Source organism: Monodon monoceros, unplaced genomic scaffold (genome assembly GCF_005190385.1).
Source record: "Monodon monoceros isolate NGI ecotype Baffin Bay Population unplaced genomic scaffold, NGI_Narwhal_1 Super_Scaffold_8, whole genome shotgun sequence".
In the NCBI taxonomy this organism is placed as follows: domain Eukaryota; kingdom Metazoa; phylum Chordata; class Mammalia; order Artiodactyla; family Monodontidae; genus Monodon; species Monodon monoceros.
In genome coordinates, this window is record NW_021703785.1 from 56,490,545 (window position 1) to 56,512,509 (window position 21,965).

A 21,965-nucleotide genomic window follows, 5' to 3' on the forward strand; every position below is an offset into this window, starting at 1 on the left:
GTAGTATCAGCTGGTTTCTCAGGCGGGATCCACTTCCAAGATGCTTCTTAACTCGCAAGTCTGGAACCTTGCTGCTTCTTGGTATGTGCTCACCTCTCCCTTCTTTTCTTTCTTTTTCCCTCCTCATCTCATCCTTCTGGGCTTCTCATGTGAGAAACTATGCATCTTATAGCATTTTGGTTTTAGAGTACTTGTGCTTCTTACACAGCAGCTCTTTATCCCTGGTTTTAGGCAATTTGATTATGGTGTGCCTTGGTTTAATTTTCTTCATGTTTCTCTTGTTTGGAGTTCTGCTTCGAAAGGTGAGCTTATAGGTTTCATCAAATCTGGACATTTGGGGCCATTATTTTCTTAAAATGTTTTTGTTGACCACTCCCACCCCTTCCCTCAGGGATTCCAGTCATACATGTATTAGGTCACTTGAAGTTGTCCCACAGCTCACATCATGATGCTCTGTTCTTCTGTTTTTTTTTTTTTTGGTTCCAGATGTTTTTGTCTCTGTTTCATTTGAAATACTTTCTCTAGCTATGTCTTCAAGTTCATTAATTTTTTCTGCTAAAATGTCTAATTTGCTATTCCATCTACTATAGTTTTAATCTTAGGTATTCTATTTTTCATCTCTAGAAGTTTGACTTGGATCCTTTTCTAAATCTTCCATATCTCTCTTTAACATATTTGTGCTTTCCTTTACTTTCTTAAACATATGGAATATAGTTATAATAATTGTTTTAAAGTTCCCATTTACTAATTCTAACATCTGTGTCTTTTTAGGACTGTTTCTGTTAACTGATAGTTCTCCTTTTAAGGGTCATGTTTTTCTGGGTTTTTTTGTTTGTTTGTTTGTTTGTTTTTGCCTGCTTGATGACTTCTTATTGGATGCCAGACATTGTGAATTTTACCTTACTGGGTCCTGGATATTTTTATATTCCTTTCACTATTCTCGAGCTGTGTTTTGGGACTCAGTTTAGTTACTTGGAAACAGTTTGATCTTTTAAAGACTTTTGTTGTTGTTTATAGACAAAGCCAGGGCAGTCTTTAACAACTATGGCTAATTTTTCCCCACTGTTGAGGCAGTCCCCTTCTGAGTACTCTACCTGATGTCCCATATATTACAAGGTTTTTCCACCCTGGCTGGTGGAAATCAAAACTCTTCTTGGCCCTATGTCAGCTCCTGGAATGGTTCTTTTTCTGGCTTTGGGTAGTTTTCCTGCACTGATCAGTACTAGGGTGAAAACTTGAGAGTAACCCTCTGCAGACTCCTGGAGCTCTGTCTTTGCAGCTCTCTCCTTTCTGTGTAACTCTCTGCTCTGCTATTCTGTCCTGCTAATTTTAGCTGCCTTAGCTTTCTTGAATTCTCAACTCTGTTTTCTCCAACCGGACAGACCACTGGGATCTATTTCAGTTTCTCCTCCCTGTGTTGTAGCCTGGGAACTGTCTCCAGGCAAAGGTGGGGCTTACCATTTGCTTTCTTTCTCTCAGAGATTACTGTCCTATACTGTTTGTTGTTCATTGTCTGAAAACTATTATTTCATTTATGTTGTTCGATTTTGTAGTTGAGACAAATCTGGTCTCTGTTCCTTCATCACAGCCGAAAGAGTTATGTATAGTATTTAGTGATTGATAAAGTATTTTTAAATATGTATACTTAAAGAATATTTAGGGTATCATTTCTATTTTCCTGTATTAACTGCATCATATCTTCTGAATAATATTGTTTCGGAGTGGTACTTACTATATGGAGAGCATAGAAGTACTAGTAATTAACTGTTGTATTTAATTTTAATAAGTCACAAGAAAACTGAGCCTCCTTTAAATGTTGTCAAATATAGCTGACTCATTAAGTTGGATTTTGTCGTACTGTTTTTCTTGTAGTCACTAAACATTAGCAGCTTTCTTCATTCAGTTGCACAAATGTTTGGCCAGAGCACTTTTACAAAAGAGGAGATTAAAACTGTTTCCATTTTATTATTTTTCCAAAATTTAAATGAAGACTAGTTTTACATGTCAGTACAGTTGTAATGAATAGCTTGTATTTTTAGAGTCCTGATTTGATGACAAACTTGTAAACAAATTTTTAAGCTTCTTTGGTATTCTTTGAAATGTCAGACTTGACAGGAAATGAACACAAAAGGGAGAAAAGCCTGTGGCTCTGAAAAAGCCAGAAAGGATATCTGTTGTATATTTGGATGGTAGATCATTAACCTCTGGTGCACTTTGCACAATGGTTATAGTATTTACCATTAGACATTATTTTTTTCAAAAGTTATATTTTACTGAGAACTATGTCTCAGGAAGATGAATGAAATGTAAGATAATGATTAAGCCATATTTAACACTTTTAAAAAATATGGGTAAGGATGGTGAAGTGATATGATACCATATACTATATTTATATAGCAACCATGCTACTATAATGAAAAATGTTTTATGTTGGGTTTTTAAAAGCTCCTCATGAGTTATTTTTTTAAAAAACCATATATTTTATCTCTTTGCCAGCAAGAGAAAACATTTATTTTTAAAAAGCTTGATTCTTTCTGAAAATATCACTAAGGCTTTAACCTTTCACTCTGACCCAACATGTTCCTAATTTCTGGCCCTTAATTCCCATAACTAACTAGTAGCTTCTCAAGTGATTTAGGAGATTTGACTTTACCTTTCAAAACTGAAGTGATTTTATTTTGTTCTAAATACAACTTTGCTTCCCAATATCTACATTTTTATATTACTTTTCAAGTCATCCAGGCTTGAATACTGAGCATTTTTTCCTTCTTTTTCTCTATAGTTAGATATAGTCTTGTAATTAAAAAAACAGAAACCAAAACCCAAAAAACTTTACCATGTCCTTTATATTTATTTCATTATTATGTTAAAGATCTGTTTTCATTTACATTTCCCTAGATCAGATCATCACGTCCTTACATTTAACATGTTATTATAGACTCCTGCTTGGTCTCCCAGCTTAGGCACTACCCTCTATTTTATACTTTGGTGCTAAGTTAATATTCCTAAATGTTTATTCATGCCATACTCCTGTTCAGGAACCTACAGTAGCTCTGCATTCCCATGTAGAAAAATGTAGCCTCTTTACTCTGGTTGTGATAATCTGGCCCTGCCTTACCTTGCTAGCCTTCCACTATTCCTCAGACACTTACTGTGTGCAGAGAGTTCTTTCATCTCTTGAGCAAACCACATTTATCTAGTGAGAGTGAGTATGGCCTAGTGTGGGACGTGGAATCAGAAGACCTGGCATTAGGGCCTAGCTCTTTCATGTACAAGTTAATGTCTTTGTCTTAGTTTCTTGCTTTGTAAATTGAGACAGACCAAAAGATTTGAATATTTCTAGCTCAAATATTTTATAAGTCTACAAAACTGTTTAAGTGTTGAGAATTATTTGCCACTACTGAAGGTGGATCCATATTCTTTTAGATTGCTTCACAATTTATAACATTTTGAAGAAACATTTTTCAAAAAACGGTAACACAGAGGTCTCATTTCCGTATTCTCCTTTAGCTCAGTTTTTCTCAATTCTCTTTGGGCCATACCTGATATTTGTACATCAGATATTTTAAAGGAATTATACTTTCTCCTGTGAGGTATCTAAGGACATGGAAAATAGCCCCTATCCTTTAAGAGGCTTGGAACTTAGTAGAAAAGTAACTCACTGTAATATACTGTGAAATAAGATAAACCATGAGGGTCAAAGGAGGAAGTGATCAATCATATGTGGATGGGAAAAGACTTAACAACAGGTGTGGAAATGTGGACACAGGTAGGAAAGCCTAGCATGAGGTACACTGGGGGAAAATTATGGCCCAGCTTTGGCAATGGTAGATGAGTACTGATTTAAGACTAGTAGTTTAGTCTTAAAAGTTAGAGTTTTTAGCCTTGTGAAAAGTGGAGAGCTAACTCTCTTGATAAATGAGATATTATACAAAAATGAATGTACCAGATAATTTTATGTGCTAGTTGAAAGTAAAATGTGTGTGTGTGTGTGTGTGTGTGTAGACACACAACTTTTTTGAGGGAAATAATCTTGAAATAGAATACATGCTTTCGTCTTTGAAAGAGCATGTTTAAAGTAATTTTACTTTTTCTTTTTGAGCCAGGGACATCATTATAAGCATTAATATATTATTCATGGGCTAGACTGCTCATTTGCCTGTGGAAAATATTGTGCTCTTTACCTAGTGTTTTAGTTTTTTCTGCCTTTCCCCTCCCTTTCCTTGTGAATTATTCTGTATTTCTCACTATTTCAAGTTCTACCAGACCATGATGCCTGCTGCCTCTAACTTGCTCTCCTAAGCTAATTAAATCAATATGCACTATTGTCAATGCCCTTTGTCCTTTTGGATTTTTGGCACAATGATATTGATAAAGTCCTTTTCTTACTTCCAGGCTGAGGGTTATTTTCTAAGTAGTAGTTTTCAGACTTCAATATCCATGGAGATCTTATTAAAATACACTTTCTTATCAAGTGGTTCTATGGCGGGGCTTGCAATTCAGCATTTCTCACAGGCCCCCAGATGGTTCTGACGTTGCTAGCCCATGGGCCACTCTTTAGAAGAGCCAGATTCTAGATGACCTTACATTACTGGGCTTTAAAATGAAATACTCTGTTGGTTCTTTACACTAAATCCGCAAGGTAGGTGTAGCCATGAATCTAAGTTCCTGTATGAGGAAAGAGAAACACAGAATATTTGTGTCCCACCTGACAGCTAATTAGCAATGGATGGAAGGCAGCTAATACTCCTTGACCGGTTGCAATGTGCTGTGCACCAAAAGTATTTGTCTAATTTAATTCTCATAATAATCTGTGATGTCACTAATACTGTTTTCATTTTACAAAAGTGGAAACAGGCTCAGGAAGGTTAAGCAATTTGTCTAAGGTCACACACTTGGCATTTGAACCCAGATTGGTTTGATTCCAAATTCCACATTGGTCTAGTAAAGTGCCCCTCTCATTGTACCACATTTTTTCTGTTTATTCATTCACACTTTTTATTACCACTATAACATGTAGTCAAGCATATGAGACAGTATAAAATTTAATTCTAAGTGAAAATATATATAATACATTTTTTATCTTGAGTAACAAGGTGAGTGTTTTGCCCTAGAGCTAGTCAGTAATAGGAAGGGGGAAGGTAGTACCCTTTGTTGACCAGCTCCTTTGTGTAGTGCACACTCACTGTTGATCTACTGGATTCCTCAGGAAGAAAAGATTAGAAGACCTTACAAAAAGAGCAAAATATATTTTAAAAGGAGTTACTGCTGTGTCTATATGTTTCATTTAGGTAACTCTTAGAAAGAGATTTTAATATAATAATATAAGTATTTTTAGAATCCATGATAGTTTAGGGCTGATAAAATTAGATATTTGGATCAACCCTCAAGGAGATTGAAGGGAAGGGTGAGAATGAGGTAAAATGGAAAACCAGGTCTCTTTTCATAGACTGAAATGTGAAAACTGAGTTTTTTCTGAGTTTTTAATGAAAGATTCCAGGTATGCCTAAAGTCTTCTATAAGAATGAAAAAATGTAAAGCCCAAGAAGGGAAAATAAAGGAAGGCAATATCTTAGAAATAAAATTTTTAATAGTGACCTTGTGTTCTCCAGTGGTCTAGAGAGAAATTTAAAAATATAGATATGCAGAAAAAGTACAAAAATAAGGATAGTAACTTCCTTAGTTCATACGAATAATTATCCACTAAAATGTGAATAGATGGTTGCTTTATAAAGCGCTAAGACTCTAAGCTCAATTTAATAAAATAACTCTCTTTCTTCTTCATAATTAAGCCATTGAAGAATCAATGAGGCATTAAATGGTTTTTTATGTTGTTCTTCATATGTTAAAAAACAAAAACAGAAAACCCAAAGAAACTGAGATAGATAACTGTTATAAATTATTGCATGTCTTCTGTATTGAATGTTTACGTGAGCCTGAGTTCTTGATCCAGATCTGTTTATGGTTTTAAGCATAAAATTTTCTTCATATCTAAACCTTTGCTCAAGTGCCATCTTGTCTTGAACCCTGTGCTTGACCCCTCAGTCTATTCTTTTCTCTATGTACTTGTCTTCTTCTTTCTTTAGAACACTCTGACACACATGAGAAATTGCTAGAGTTCACTGTGGAGGACACAGTGAAGTATTCAAGACTTGTCTGTTCATGTCTCCCTTCCCCCTCCCCCATTGTCCATACTATACATTCTCCTTGTTCATGAATTGGCACAAGGGACTAAAGAAATTCAGGGATATTAAAAAAAAAATCTCAAACTCAGAAATGTCCCTTAAGTAGCTCATAGAAACTTGCTTTAGAAAGCAGTGCTTGTAAAAAGTTCATCACTAGCTTACATCTTTGGAATCTTTCCTGATCATCATACAGAGCTGCATCAAAATAACCCTCACTTATGCATATTACATTTCAGTGTAGAAGTCATAATAGGTAACATTTTTGCATGTATGCTGATACAGGCACTATTAAAAGTGCTGAAATGTGTTAACTCATTTATTTTGCACAACTCTGTGAAGGAGATCACCACTTCATAGATGAAAAAACTGAGGTACAGAGAAATTGAGACTGTTTCCCTTACCCACAAAACTAAGTTGATAGCAGAGCTAGAATTTTAACTCAGATTATCTGGTTCCAGAGACTGTGCTCGTAACCTCTATGCTGTCTCACGGTGTGTATTAGTTTACTGCTGGGTATATGCACTATCATGATTAGTTTCTTTATTCATGTTTTATCTGTGTTTGTGTCACTGTGCGGTGGCAGAAGGAGCCTGGGCTTTGGCGTCACCACATCTCATTTAATCTTCACAGAAGGTAAACATTGCTGTTCCTGTTTTATAGGTAGGAAAAGCTGAGGTTCATTCTAAGATGCCAGGTAACTTGCTTTGGTGTGATTCTGAGCAAGTTATACCTCTGTATCTCAGATTTTCTCATCTGTAAAATGGGCATGATAATACTTATCAGAGTTGTTGTGAGGAATAAATGGACGTTTATGAGAATGGTACATTTTAGAAACATCACAATTAATTGTTAGTTTCCTTCAGTTCATTGTCTTTACTCTACAGTGATGTCCTAAGAACAGAGAACTGAGAACACGGTTAAACGGTATTGGATCTGTTTATCCCAGCTTACTACAAGTATGTAGAACTCTTCTCTTCTCCCGAGGCACCTCCTCCTCCCTCACTGCCTTCTCAAAACGGAATAAGTTCAGGGAGAAAGAGGTGTAACTGAATTCCAGCATTGTTAAATGTGGGCAGTGTTCTCTGTTATACTGCAGTTGGAATTTGTTATGGTGCTTTTAGTTATGAATCATGTCAGTAATTACCCTGAGGGCAGTGTTCATTATTCAAGTACAGACAAGAAGGGAGATTGTAGCAGTTGTAGAAGAATAGCTTAGAAGTATCCTCTGTACTTAACCTGTGGAAATGGAAGCACTTGTACTCTTGGTCAGAGAGTATCTTCCACAAGGTCATGATGTTAGAAAATTACCTGAATATAGTCTGAGAATTTTCAGTCTCTAAACTTGTATCATATCATATCCTGACTGTAATAGTGAGGAAGGACTCTGGAATCTAGATGTGCAAGAAACAAAAAGTAGAAGAATCTTATGAGATCTCAATTCTATATAATGTATTTTCTGAATTCCTCCAGCCAAATCAGAGGCTGTTATTAATGGTGAGTTTAGTAAAATTTTAGAACCACTGTAGGGCAATTGTTCTTAAACCATCTAAGTTCAGTTACCTTTAATTATAAAATAGATCCAACTTTTTGGCATTTATCTTTTCCAGATATTTAGGTCATGTTTTTAAAATTAAACTGTCATAACCTAGTCTGTTTTAAAATGCATGTGAGTGACCTTTGCATTTGTGGTTTTATTAATTTACATATTGGTTCTTAGTATTTTCTGTTATTGTCAGAAATACCCAAATATCAAAAGTATTTTTGGTGTCTTCCTGTACTTGCTAGATTTAGAACATGATTAAAAAAAACTTACAGTAGGAAACAGCTGTATTTGTGTCTCACTCTTTCAAAAAAACTTTTTATTATTCTTGCTCAGTTTCATTGTTTCTTGCCTCCATTAAATTATAACAGATAATTTCTCTTAGATTTTGATTATACTCTTTAAGAATTCTCAAAGGCTAACATTTGTCTTTTAGATTTTGATTATACTCTAAGAATTCTCAGAGACTAACGTAAGTCTGTCTTGCTATCTTTTGTTTCATTTCCTTTTTAGAATTTAATACCTGGTCATTTTTATCCTCATTAATAAAGTAATAAAAAGTATTATTTTTATTACTATCTGGTCATTATACTTACCCTTTCCATGTTTTAAGATAATTTAATAGTCTAAAAGTTTTATTTACAGATTAAGTAATGCTAGTTTTTATAACTTAAGTTTTACCATTTTGATTTTTTTCTCTTAAACATTAAAATGAGAGAGGTAAAGTAAAATGACTTATCTTTTACTAATACATGAGTAATAAACAAAAATGAACATAGGATTCCCTAATCCAGTACTGAACTCCTGAAAATATAAACTTATTCTTGAAAATATAAGCTTTTGCATTATCTTTGTAATAGGCATACTGGACACTTTTAATACTGTGTACGTTTAGACCAGAACCTAACTCACGTATTCGAACAGGGTTGTCTGAACATAAACCTTTTCACAGTTCAGTTTCAAATGAAGAATGAATAGCCTGAGTAGATGGAGATGGGTAAAAATTACCATAATAATGCAAAAATGATATCCCTGACCTTTGTAATTATTTCTCTAGGAACAACTCTGTAATCTCTTGCAGACAAACTATTTATACATGGCCTTTTTTATTCTTTAGCACATGTCCATACTTTTTCCTTCTCTTAAGTAGCTAAAATTATATTATGTGTGTTTCAGTCTAAAGAAGTCTCATGAGACCACAACACAAAGTATAGCAATTTTTCCACAACAATTTTGAAACCAGTTATTTTGGCCATCAGCAAAAATTACATATGTGACATATAAACCAAAAGGTGTAATTTTTTTAGCTCTGTGTTTTAAGTACTATTCATTTTTATTTAAATAAATGGCTGCTTCTGTTTTCATCAAATACTATACATAAAATCCTTTTTCCTGAAAAGCCTAAATTTTAGTCCAGTGTAAATATTTTAAACTCATGTAATTAAATACATTTCTTTACTTTAAAATAAATAATTATAATAAAATGATTCATAGATTTTTATGCCCTATTAAAATGTGAGCTAACAATTAGTAATTGATTAAACAGTTGGAAAATTATCATTTTTTAAAGAAAATTAAATTGAAGATTATATCGTTCATAATATAAGGATTTGTTTTGTTTTGATGAAAAAGCCCTTTGCATGTTATTTGTTAGCAACAATGAAAGGGTTTAAGTAGTATAACTTTTTCTTGTGTAACTAAGACTGTGTTATTGCTTTTAAAAACAAGACTATCTCTGGTTTAAGATAGCAAAATGACCACACATTTTTACCTCCTTTCTCCCCCAAAACCCTACACAAGTGACAGAAAAGGGAAAAAAACCACATGGCAGTGAATTTCAGCAGTACCAAGACTATGAAGTGGGAAGTTTAGGGGTTAATTCAATTTTGAGGATTAAAAAGTAAAAGAGGTGTCTGTTTGATGGATACAACAAAGTAGAGAAAACTACTGAATACAGTAGGCGAAGACTCCCACAGTGGAAGTGGGATTCTTAGCCTCTAAGTTCAAAGTAATAATAGAAGGTACAGAGAGTGTGGCAGTAATCAGGAGAGTTTTTCTAAAGTGCTGTCTGCCACCGGCTCTCAAACTTTTGCATGTATCAAAAGGCTGGAGGGCTTGTTAAAAGACAGATTAAAGGGCTTCCCTGGTGGCGCAGTGGTTGCGAGTCCGCCTGCCGAGGCAGGGGACGTGGGTTCGTGCCCCGGTCCGGGAAGATCCCACATGCCGCGGAGCGGCTGGGCCCGTGAACCATGGCTGCTGAGCCTGCGCGTCTGGAGCCTGTGCTCCGCAACGGGAGAGGCCACAACAGTGAGGCCCGTGTACCGCAAAAAAAAAAGAAAAAAAAAAAGGCAGATTGCAGGTTCCTGGGCCTAACCTCAGAGGTTCTAGGGTAGGATCCAAGAATTTGTATTTCTAACATGTTTCCAGGTGATGCTAATGCTGGTCTAGCCACCACATTTTGAGAACCACTGGTCCATGAAACATCTGGACCAATGCCTCACCTCAGGCCATGCTGGCTTATAGGAATCAGGAAAATGAACCGCCTCCCTCTGTACTAGTGAATTAGAAAAAGATGCCCCTCTGGATGCAACCACCCCTGCCTTGCTATGCAGAGTTTACAGTGAAGCCCCGTGCTTTCGTGTAGTGCACAAATTATATAGATGCATGCCTGGTCCTATCCCAGCTTCCGTGTACACATACAGGGCTGTGCTGTCCTGCTGGTGCCTGCAGGAGAAGCAGAGCAGAAATTGTGGTGAATCCAGACTTCTACAATAGACCTGAAGAAAAAAACAGAAATAGAAAGGTGATTCTGCCTAAAAGGAAAATATATAAAACTACTGTGCTGCTAGGGTATAGTCCCCTTATTTTGGTATTTTGGGGTACCTCAGTTCAGTATCTGTGTATTCATCTCTAAAAGAAAGACCAGAAAAAATGGAGGACACAAAATAATAATTTTTAAAAAATTAACGGAAGAGGGACTTCCCTGGTGGCGCAGTGGTTAAGAACCCGCCTGCCAGCGCAGGGGACATGGGTTCGAGCCCCGGACCGGGAAGATCCCACATGCCACGGTGCAACTAGGCCTGTGCACCACAACTGAGCCTGTGCTCTAGAGCCCGTGAGCCACAACTACCGAGCCCGCATGCTGCAACTACTGAAGCCCGCCTGCCTAGAGCCTGTGCTCCACAGCAAGAGAAGCCACTGCAGTGAGAAGCCCGCACACCGCAACAAAGAGTAGCCCCCGCTCACCTGAACTAGAGAAAGCCCGCGTGCAGCAACGAAGACCCAATGCAGCCAAAAAAAAAAAAAAAAATTAATGGAAGAAAAGTTTCTAAGCCAGTCAGAGATGGGAGGCATCAGATGGAAAGGGCTCGTAGTACCAAGCAGGATGAATAAATACGGATACATCTTGGTGAAAATTCAGAATTCCATAGGCAATGAGAAAATTATAAAAAGCTTCTAGAGAGAAGAAGTAAATTATTTACAGTAGAATAAGATCCAGATCAGCATTGCAGTTCTTATCAGGAATACTGGATGTTTGATAACCTAGAATTCTGTAGCTGACCTACACGTCAAACGTGAGGGTAAAGTGAAACAGTTTTCAGACATGCAAGGACTTAGAAAGTTCATCTCTTAGAAAGTTCATCTCTTAACATCCATTTTAAAATAAAATTACTAGAGAATATGCTTGAGCAAATTAAAAAGAAATCCTAGAAGGGAGAAATCGTGAGACCTAAGCAAGAGTGAATCTATCACAAGAGTGCAGAGAGGAAAAAGCTGGAAAAATCCTAGGATGCAGCAGGCCTACAAAACAGTGATTCCAAAAGAGAAGTCAGATAATTCCATGAAGAATGTCTTCAAGACATAGTTTCTTTTAACAACTGTATAACCTCATTTAAATGATGGGGATTCAACAGATACAGTTTAAGATTTATAAATCGAGTAACAAGAGTTATGGTGATAACTACAGGAGTTGAATTCTTGTATCAGAGTACTATTGACAAAGGAAAATTTGCCTTTTTTTCCTTGGGTGTTTGAAGAATTGAATGAACTATAGGTTTGGTGAAATAAAAGTTTCTTTGCATTTTTGTGTGTGGGTACGTATGCGACATTTATTAGAACGACATTGATAAATACAGAGTAGGTACTGTGTAGGTAAATATTGGTTATTAAAAATGAATCTTCAGTCTGGCAGGCAAGTAACATCTAATTTGTTCTTAACTCTAAGCCCCTTCATTTCAATCTCTGATCCCTCTATTTTAATCCTATGTTATGTGCTATGGAAAATACAAAGAAGTACAAAACATAATCCCTTTCCTCAAGGAGGTTGAGGTGTCTAGTTAGGAAAATAAGACATAGCCCATGTAAAAAGATAGCTAACAAAGGCAGTAAGAAAAAAAGATACCAAATAAGTGATAAAGACAATAAAAAACCTTCATTATCAAAGGTTTTGTTTAGGAGTTGAACTGGGCCTTGTAGGATGGAAAGGGTTTCATCAGAGAAGGGGGCAGACTGGGGTGGGGGAGGAGCAAGTAGTGTGTCATGTGTCTAAATATCTAGAGTCAAAAAAGTGAGAGTTACAAATACAGGACAAGTAGGGGACCAACCTGCAGTGGAAGAATCATGTTTGGAAGACAGAAACCAGAAAATTGAGTAGGTCAGGGCCAAATTTTGGACAATCTTGTACTTTAAAGCTGGATTTTTCCTCTCAGTCAATGGAGAATCTGACACCTTTTAAAATTGGACAGTAAGTGACCAGCATAAAGTGGTGATTTAAAAGGTGAATCTGGTTGATCTGTCCTGGATGGGTTGAGGGAAGAAACTAGAAAGCAGGCTGAGCGAGGGAGCAACCGCAGTAGTCCCAGTGTTACATGGGAACAGTGGTGATAGTGGTTATTAAAAGGAAGGAATGGATGGACGTCTTAACTGACTAGAATGAGAAACAGTATGTGAGGCATGGCATGGAGCTTACGTGTTATCTAGTCCAAACCTCTTAGATGAGATGAAGGGGTCAACATAGTTATACTAGTTTGTAGCAAAGCCCTGACTAGAACTCCGGTCCATCTTTTAATAGAACTTTAAGGTTTATTCATTCAGCAGTGAATTGCAGAGACCTGTTATGTGCCAGGCACTAATAGAGGAGGAGTTCTAGGTATTTTCTCTTTCTCTCCCATCCGTGTTATCCTTAGTTTTCTGACTGTAGCACAGGAGGTGGCACACACAGCCCACAGGCCAGCCACTCGACTTTGCACATACAGTCTTATTGGAGCGCAGCCATGCTCGCTCATTTCTGTTGTCTGTGGCTGCTCTTGCACTGTGATGCAGAGATGAGAAGTTGCAGCAGGATTGTGTAGCCTGCAGGCCTAAAATATTTACGTATAACCCTTGAAGAAAAGGTTTTCTGATTCCTGATGTACAATATTAACATGCTTCCCCAAATCTTACACATAGATAAGTGTCATAACCTTCCATATCTCTTCTACACTGTTTCCCATCCCATTCCTTATTATTATTTTTTGTTTTGGTTTCTTGTGTTTCTTTTTGTAAAATGATCAGATATATGTATGCTTTCTTATTTGGCCTTTTTCTTACAAAAAAGGTAGTATACTATATGTACTCTTTTACACTTTACTTTTTTCATTTAACAACACTTTCTGGAAATTACTCCTCCATATCAGTTCATAGAGCTCTTTTTAATTCCTTATTAAAGCTGCATAGTACTACACTGTGTACATGTGCAGTAATTTATTCAACCAATTGTTTATGCTTGGACATCTAGGGAGTTTCCAGTGTTTTGCAGTTTCAAATAGTGCTGCACCTTGTACATATGTATTTTTATATTATTGAAAGTGTGTCTTCAGGGTAAATACCTAGAAGTGGGAATGCTGGGTCAAAGGATAAAGTGTGTGTGTGTGTGTGTGTGTGTGTTAGGTATTGCCAGATTCCCATGCATTAGAGTTGTACCATTTTGTTTCCCACCAGCAGTATATGAATGTATCAATTTCTCCACAAGGGCTTCTCACTTAATTTTGCCAAGTAACAACATTAAAATATTCCTCCCATCCGTCATCTCCATCGTTTCAAAAAGAAAGTCCATTTTAATAAGGGGGAAAGGATATAATCAAAATAAAGGATAAGAGAATCTCTTTAAATTTCAGTTGAATAAATAGAGCTCTTATTGTGATTGTTTTTTTCTTTTTGCTGAAGACAGATGCATCTCTACCTTATAATCAGAGGGATGGGATTTTTTGAAATGCAAATGTAATCATGTCTGTCCTTCTACCTGAAATCCTTCAGGGCTTCCCACATCTCCTCAGATCTTAACGTGGCTATATCATGGCCTGTGTAAGATCTCAGCCCTAGATCTTCAGTCACTTTGGATTTGGTTTAATCCTTTCAATATACCATGTTCTCTCCAGCAGGGCCTTTGCATGTGCTACTCCCCTTACTACCATTAAAGGAATAGACAAGTCAGAAAAACCAGATTCTTACCTGGCTCTACCTTAACTTGTATGTGACCTTATGAAGTTACTTAGCCTTTTAGTTCTTCAGTTTCTTCTACCTAAGGTGAAGTAGTTGTATCAGATGACCTCTAGACTCTTTCAGTTTTAAATTATGAATTTACCAGAATTCATTTTGATAGGAAGATAATGGAACTCAGCACATTCACCCTATGGCTTATAACTTTGCTGTAAAAACACATATTTGTTTCTCATTCTTTTTTTTTTTGTAGATATTCCTATTTTTATTTAGGTAAAATTGGTATATAATATTATATAAATTTCACATGTACAGCATTGTAATTTGATAGCTGGATACATTACAAAAAGATCATCACCAAAAATCTAGTGACCGTTGATCACCATACAGTAAATCCCCTTCACCCAATTCACCCACCCCTTAGCCCTTTCTCTCTAGTAATCACCAGTCTGTTCTCTGTATCTATAAGTCTGTTTTTGTTTTGTTTGCTCATTTGTTTTGTTTTCTTAGATTCCACATGAGTAAAATCATTTGGTATTTATCTTTCTCCATCTGACTTATTTCACTTAGCAGAATACCTCCTAGATCCATCCATGTTGTCGCAAATGGCAAGACTTTTTTTTTTTTTGTGGCTGAGTACCATTTATTCAAACAAATATATAACAAATTCTTTATCCATTAATCCATTGATGGGCTTTTAGGTGGTTTCCATATCTTGGCTATTGTAAATAATGGTACAGTGACCATAGAGGTGTATGTATCTTTTCAAACGAGTGTTTTTGTATTCTTCAGATAAATACTCACAAGGGGAACAGCTAGATCATATAGTAGTTCTATTCTTAATATTTTGAGGAATCTCCATACTGTTTTCCATAGTTGCTACACCAATTTACATTTCCACCAGCACTGCAGGAGGGTTCTCTTTTCTTCACATCCTCGTCAACACGGTTTGAGAATAGTCATTCTGACAGGTGTGAAGTGATATTGTGGTTTTGATTTGCATTTCCCTAATAATTAGTGATGTTGAACATCTTTTCATGTTCCTGTTGGCCATATTTATTTAACTTTAATTATTTTCAAAAGGTATCTGATTGGTTGAATCTATATGAGTAAAAGCAAGTTTTGAGTTTGAAAACTGATTATTAAATTCATGAATTATCTCTACTTCTGTAGTCCTATATCTTGAATTCTGTTTTGGCCACTGCTTCTAGCACTGACAATTTTGTACCCTTTTAAGGAGTTACTGGAATAAATCTTTTTTTTTTTTTTTAATAAATTTGTTTATTTATTTATTTATTTTTGTCTGTCTTGGGTCTTTGTTGCTGCCCGCTGGCTTTCTCTAGTTGCGGCGAGTGGGGGCTACTCTTTGTTGTGCTGCGCGGGCTTCTCACTGCAGTGGCTTCTCTTGTTGGAGAGCACGGGCTCTAGGCGCATGGGCTTCAGTAGTTGTGGCTCACAGTCTCAGTAGTTGTGGCTCACGGGCTTCAGAGCGCAGGCTCAGTAGTTGTGGCGCACGGGTTAGTTGCTCCGCGGCATGTGGGATCTTCCCGGACCAGGGCTCGAACCTGTGTCCCCTGCATTGGCAGGTGGATTCTTAACCACTGCGCCACCAGGTAAGTCCCTGGAATAAATCTTTTTGAGAGATGGAGGAAGGGGAAAGACTTGCTAAAAAAGTTTGCCTGGAGTTAATTTCATACTCTTTAATTATCCCTGTCTGTTGCCCTGTCTAATTGATATTCTTTGTACTTTTATAAAATTGACTGTCAAAAAATGGGTAGCAGACATCAAGAAAAAAAGATGAAGAAAGAGATAAAATAGAAATTTGAGAATTAGTGATTTTTAGGACAGTGTATATGTTGATCTCTGGAAAATGCTATTTAAGAAATATTGTTGATCATTAAATAATCTGGTTGATTTAAATATGTTCTGTGTCCTTAAATTTGTCCATTTGTTCTTTTTAATTTGGAATTTATTTCTTAGAAGTCATGTTATAAATGGATGATTTGGTTTTCAGGATAGCTCAAAAGAGCTTTTTAAAAACAATTTCCCTTAGGATTACCTTAAGATTCATCCACTAGGAAGCACTATTTATAAAACCTTATATATAAAAGTTCATTCACAACTAAGAGCACCCAGGTCACATCTTCCCTCATTTGTGACATCTGCAGTTGGGTTTGGCATGCAGGCATTAAAAAGTTTGGGTGTTGGGAGATAGTTAAGATTCTGCAAGGCGATAGTAACTTAATACATTGACAAAAGACCAGGTACCTCGTTCATCAGAGGTCCAAAATTGCAGTTGCTTCAGATTCTTGATAGCTGCATACCAGTCATAAATTAAATGTTTCTCAATTGGGTATATGAAATTTGCTGATGTTCAATTTTCTATTTTATGTTCCTCAAATGAGTGACTGATTCTTTAAATACCAATTCTATAATTAAGATTTATACCTCAAATTTACTTTCGGTATTTCGAATGTAGAATATGAAGACAAAACTCCTTGATAAAGTAGTGTCTTAAGTTCCTTTTAATGTATGGATATAATACATATATTTTCATACATTGTTTTGGTAAACTAGCTACTTGGTTGATATTTTCTTAGAAAAGATCTTCTAAGTTCACAGCCAATCATTAGGATGCTGGAAAGCTCTTTTCCATACCTCGAAACTTTTTTCGTCTTACTTCTTTTCCTTTGAGGGGAGTTAATATGGAAAGGAAGATTAGATAAATCATCTACTGTTTTATAAAGATGTTAAAAACAGTGGGCACAGTGTCTGCGGCGGTGGGGGGGGGGAGTTGTATTGTCACTCCAAGGAAACAAAAAGTGAATTCTCAGAGTTCCTTAAATACAGGTTTTCTGGGTAAAGGGGAAAGAGAAAACCTTCTAAATGTATAATTTACTTTAAAGTGCAGTGCTAACAGAGGAAAATAACTTTAGTACCCTTTCTGTCCCTGTAGTTAAGATTTACCCAGGATTTGAAGTTTTGGATGAGAAAACTAATATTTATCTGTTGTGTATTACTTTGTGAAGAATCTTATAAAACTTTTGACTCATCTTCCTGTTGACAAGCGGGCAACAAAAATTTCTCCAGTGAGCACAGTAACAACTATGTGATGACTGTTTTGCTTGTATTTTAAAATAGCATCCATGCTTTGAGATCTTGCTTACAGATATTTAAGCCGAGGAAAGCTCTGAGAAATCTGTTACAAACTCACTGCCCCTTTCTTCCACATCGTTAAGTTGTTAGTTGCTTTCCAACTCAAAAGTATGTGTTTAGAGTGCTTAATGTATTTGTTTTTTCTGAAGAATATCAAATAAAGGCACTTCAGCATCAATTGAAGAAAACATGTTTACAACATACATACTTCTCTTGGGATATAAAGAACTATGCTTAATTTCTTCACTAGTTTTTTTTTTTTTTAAGGATTTATTTTGCTTCAGGTTTATCTAAAGGAAGTTATAGCTCTCTAAAGAAAATCCCCCACTGTTATTTTTTTGAAAACAGGTTTGCTTATTTAGCTTACTTACTTACTATAATTTATTTGAAGTCATTGCAGCTCAAATCCAGAGAACAGCAAAAATCAAATTTAGATCTTTAAAACAAAGAGTGTTTGTCCAAAGTTGTATTCAGGACTTGGAAGATTGAAAATGTAAAAATCAGATACGTTGAATGCTAAATTTAATTATATGTCTTTCTTCTCAAGTAAAAAGAATATTTTTTTAGCTAACTTTGGAAAACTGCTTGAATTTGTAAAAAAAGATGTGTTGGAAAATGAAAAAGTTTCAGTGTAATTGGCGCTTTATATCTAAATTATAGCTCAAAGCAATACCTTTTTTATGTTTAGTGAAATGAAAATGTAATTGTACTTAGTTATTTGGCCCTGCAGTTTTGCTGCTTTTTATGGAAGGAACTATGTCCTTACTTCATAAATTATTTTGACATACAGTAACATTTTGCCTACTTGAAATAATATATTCAGCTATTCAGTGGCTTCAGTGGGCAAAAGATATATGTTGATCACTTTCTAAGTGCCAAGTATTATAGCTCACTATCTAGGTTGCTTCTCTGATCTAAAATACTTAAAATACAGGTTATTTATTGTGACATAAATATACCTTTAAAGTGTACCTGTAATAGTATTTTCTTTTAATTTACTTAGCAAAATAACATTTTGTTAGTTTCCTCCTTCTCAGTTTTTGTGGCATATATCATTTTTAAATTGGCTGCTGTTAAATGCAGAAAATGGATCAAAAGAGTAATTTTAAAACATACTATACTGTGTGGATAGCATCTGCTTTTTACGAATTGCATACAAAGACAAAATCCTAAATACTATCTCTGAGTGTGACTGCTTGAGAGCCTCAAATAGTGTCAGTATGTCATTCTACAGAACACTACATTCTTTACTGTTTTTTGAAAAATGCTGTAAAAACGCTTACTGAATATTTCAAATTACTCTTTCTCATTTATGTTGTTATAGTTTAAGAAACATGATTAGTAGTTTCAATTCAGATTGAAATCAAAATTAGATATATACTGAATAAAAGTATTAAACACTTAAATGAAACTTTTAATATTTGTTAATTATCCAGTATAAAATTACTAAGACATTCAAAAACCATACAGATGGTCACCACATGACTTACATCATAGTTACTTTTAGAGTTTGAACAACTTTAAGGATTTTTTTTTTTTTAATGAAGAGGAAGGTACAAATCAAAATGGCTCAGAAAAATAAAATGGAGTATATACAAGAGTAGAATACGTTTTAATGCTTAACACATCGAATACATTTTTTTAAAACAAAAAACTTTAAAATGTCCACATGTTTATTTTCTTTCAGAGGTGGAGAAATAGTTGTCCAAGAAAACACTTTTCACAGTTGAAGGAACTTGGAGGTTCTGTCCCAGTGAAGTCCCGGTGGTTTTATTTAAGGCAGCTTATATTGTAGATTCGTTGTCAAATATCTTATTTTTTAAGGTCTGTAGGTTATGTTGAATAAAGTTCTCTGTGCCTTGAACTTCAGAGAATCTGGAGTCGCTTCTCCTGGTAGACCAGTTTTTCATTTTTATTGAATTCTGAATCGTGTCTGACGTGAAGTAGTAAACTATAGGGTCAAAGCAACAGTTTAAAACAGCAATGCAGAGAGTGATTGGGTACATGGTCCTTACCGCTGTTGCTGCTGAGCAATTAACAAACGTCTGTGTTCTCATAAGAGAATATAAAATAAGGTTGATGTTGTAAGGCACGAAACAGAAACAGAATATGACCAAATGTACAAAAATCATTCTTAAAACCTTAGTTTTGTTTATTTTGCTTCTACTTAATGTAAGAGGTTTATTTAAAGTTCTTAGCACCATACTAGAACAAGTTACGTTTAAAATTAGAGGAATAAAAAATCCCACTATTTCGATGAAAATTACAATCCTTGAGAGATATGTTTTCCACGTGGCTTCTGGGAAATTTTCAAAGCAGGCTTCTGAGGTATTGTTACCCTGAGAATGGGTAGACTGAAAAAAAACTGCTGGTGCACTTCCTCCCATCACAGTTAACCATACAGCAATGCAAACGATTTTTGCATTTCGTTTGGTTCTTAGAGTCTTTGACTTAAATGGGTAGACGATTGCCAGAAATCGGTCGGCACTAATACAGGTTAAGAACAGAATGCTTCCGTACATGTTGGTATAAAACAGCATCACTGAAATTTTACAAAGTAAATCTCCAAATGGCCAATTCCGTGTTGCAAAGTAAAATATCCTGAAGGGTAAAGTAAAAACGAAAAGCAAGTCTGACATTGCCAAGTTAATCATATATGTTGTTGTTTCATTTCGCACTTTGAGAGCGCAGATGAAAATGTATATGGCAACACAGTTGGATATTAACCCAAGCACAAACACCATGCTAAACATGCACCCGTACAAAGTGTACTTAAAGGAATCATCATAGACGCAGTGGGAGCTGTTATTGCTTACCATTATAAAGGCACGTCCAGTTTACAGTGTTGAAGTCCTTTGGTCAGCTGCGGTCTCCTTTGGTATTCAGATTGTGACCCCTTTATAACCTCCAATGTATTTGCAAATCCTTTGGATCTTTGCGTGATTTTATAAATATTTCTTTTTCCTCCAAAAGAGACATGAAATTTGTTGCTGTAAAGTTTCCACTTGGTTCTTCAATAAGAAAATATTTTCATTTTCAAATCTCCAGAAAATCCGTGATTCCAGGGCTACGTTTAAAAAACGCAGTCAGTGAAGCCAATCCATTGGATTATAAATTTTAAATAAAAGCTGTGTTCTGAGATGGAAGAAAACTATTCGTCTGGTAAACTTCAGTTTCAGTTGTTAAGATGAATATTCCAAAATGAAAGTTTCTTTATGCTCCAGAATGTTTAAGCTAAAGTTAGCAATCTTATTTTGCTTTTCAACGCAAAGTTTCAGAGACTTAAACATTCCCAGTTCGGTCTCATTTACTTCTTGCTCCTTCCTTCTAAATGAAGTTTTCCTCTTCCGTATTCCTGCAGTGGATCCCAGATAGTGGTAAGCAGAGGAGTCTTTCAAAGGTTCCGAAATAAATTCCTAAGCGTGTTAGCTCTTGCTGAATCGAGGCCTTTTCCTCGGTAACCAGCTGTATTGTGAGATGGGCTTTCTCTGAAGAGAAAAAGAAAGGCGTGCTAGATTTGTAGTATGACATCACAGGAAGAAGAGGCTGGACTTGGACAAAGAAAGGTTTCAGCCCAGTTTGTTTGCAGTTCCTTTAATCTGATAACGTGTCTGCTGGGAATACACCTAGGAGGCTTGCAAAGGGCCACTGACTGTTTAGCTGAGCAGTCTGCCCATTACCTCTTTTTATGCAGAAATGCCTCTGGAATGTTGGCCACCTCTCAGGGAGTTTTCTTTCTTTTCTTTTTTTCTTTCTTTTTATTCTTTCTTTCTTTTTGGTAGTAGTAATTGAGAGAGGACAAAAATCAGTATGTGATTGCTTTTGTGTTTTGGATATGACTTTTTTTTGGAACTAAAATGTGTATGTGTATTTATAAACTGGAATTGTTAGTGATATCTTAATATGACATTTTAAAAATCTGTTTACTGACTGTATAAGAGAGAAATTGAATCGTTAGTTATAAAAAGGATTTGAGTTGAGAGACCAAGTTTTGCCACTCTTGGCTTCTGTTTTCCATAATTGCTCCTCAAGATTTAATTTAATTCCCATGATTGTGAGTGGCTCCAATCCTGGATCTCTTTACTTTTTGATAAACAATTTTCTCACATTCTTACCTCTTTCCTATAAAATTAAATTAATATTTTATAGCACTTCCAATTTTTTAAATCACTTCCACCAAAGAATAAACTTTATTTTATTTTTTATAAATTTATTTATTTTTGGCTGTGTTGGGTCTTCATTGCTGTGCGCAGGCTTTCTCTAGTTGCAGCGAGCAGGGGGCTACTCTTCATCATGGCGTGCGTGCTTCTCATTGCGGTGGCTTCTCTTGTTGCAGAGCACGGGCTCTAGGCGCGCAGGCTTCAGTAGTTGCAGCATGCGGGCTCAGTAGTTGTGGCGCACGGGCTCAGTAGTTGTGGCTCACGGGCTCTAGAACACAGACTCAGTGGTTGTGGCGCATGGGCTTAGTTGCTCTGCGGCATGTGGGATCTTCCCGGACCAGGGCTCGAACCCGTGTCTCCTGCATTGGCAGGCGGATCAAAGAATAAATTTTAAAATGTTTATGTTTGGTGTGGTATTAATCTTACAGAACAAAATTGTGTCTTTTA

General features: G+C 35.9%; 2 protein-coding genes across 4 annotated transcripts in view; one reads left to right on the forward strand and one right to left on the reverse strand.

Annotated features, from left to right (window-relative positions):
* RB1 (RB transcriptional corepressor 1) overlaps positions 1-21,965 on the forward strand; it is a 135,901-nt gene that overhangs the window by 70,642 nt on the left and 43,294 nt on the right. The gene's annotated exons all lie outside the window — the stretch shown is intronic.
* Positions 18,849-21,140, reverse strand: LPAR6 (lysophosphatidic acid receptor 6). The gene has a single exon (XM_029210039.1). The coding sequence runs from the start codon at positions 20,175-20,177 to the stop codon at positions 19,143-19,145; it is 1,035 nt and encodes a 344-aa protein (XP_029065872.1). The 5' UTR covers positions 20,178-21,140; the 3' UTR covers positions 18,849-19,142.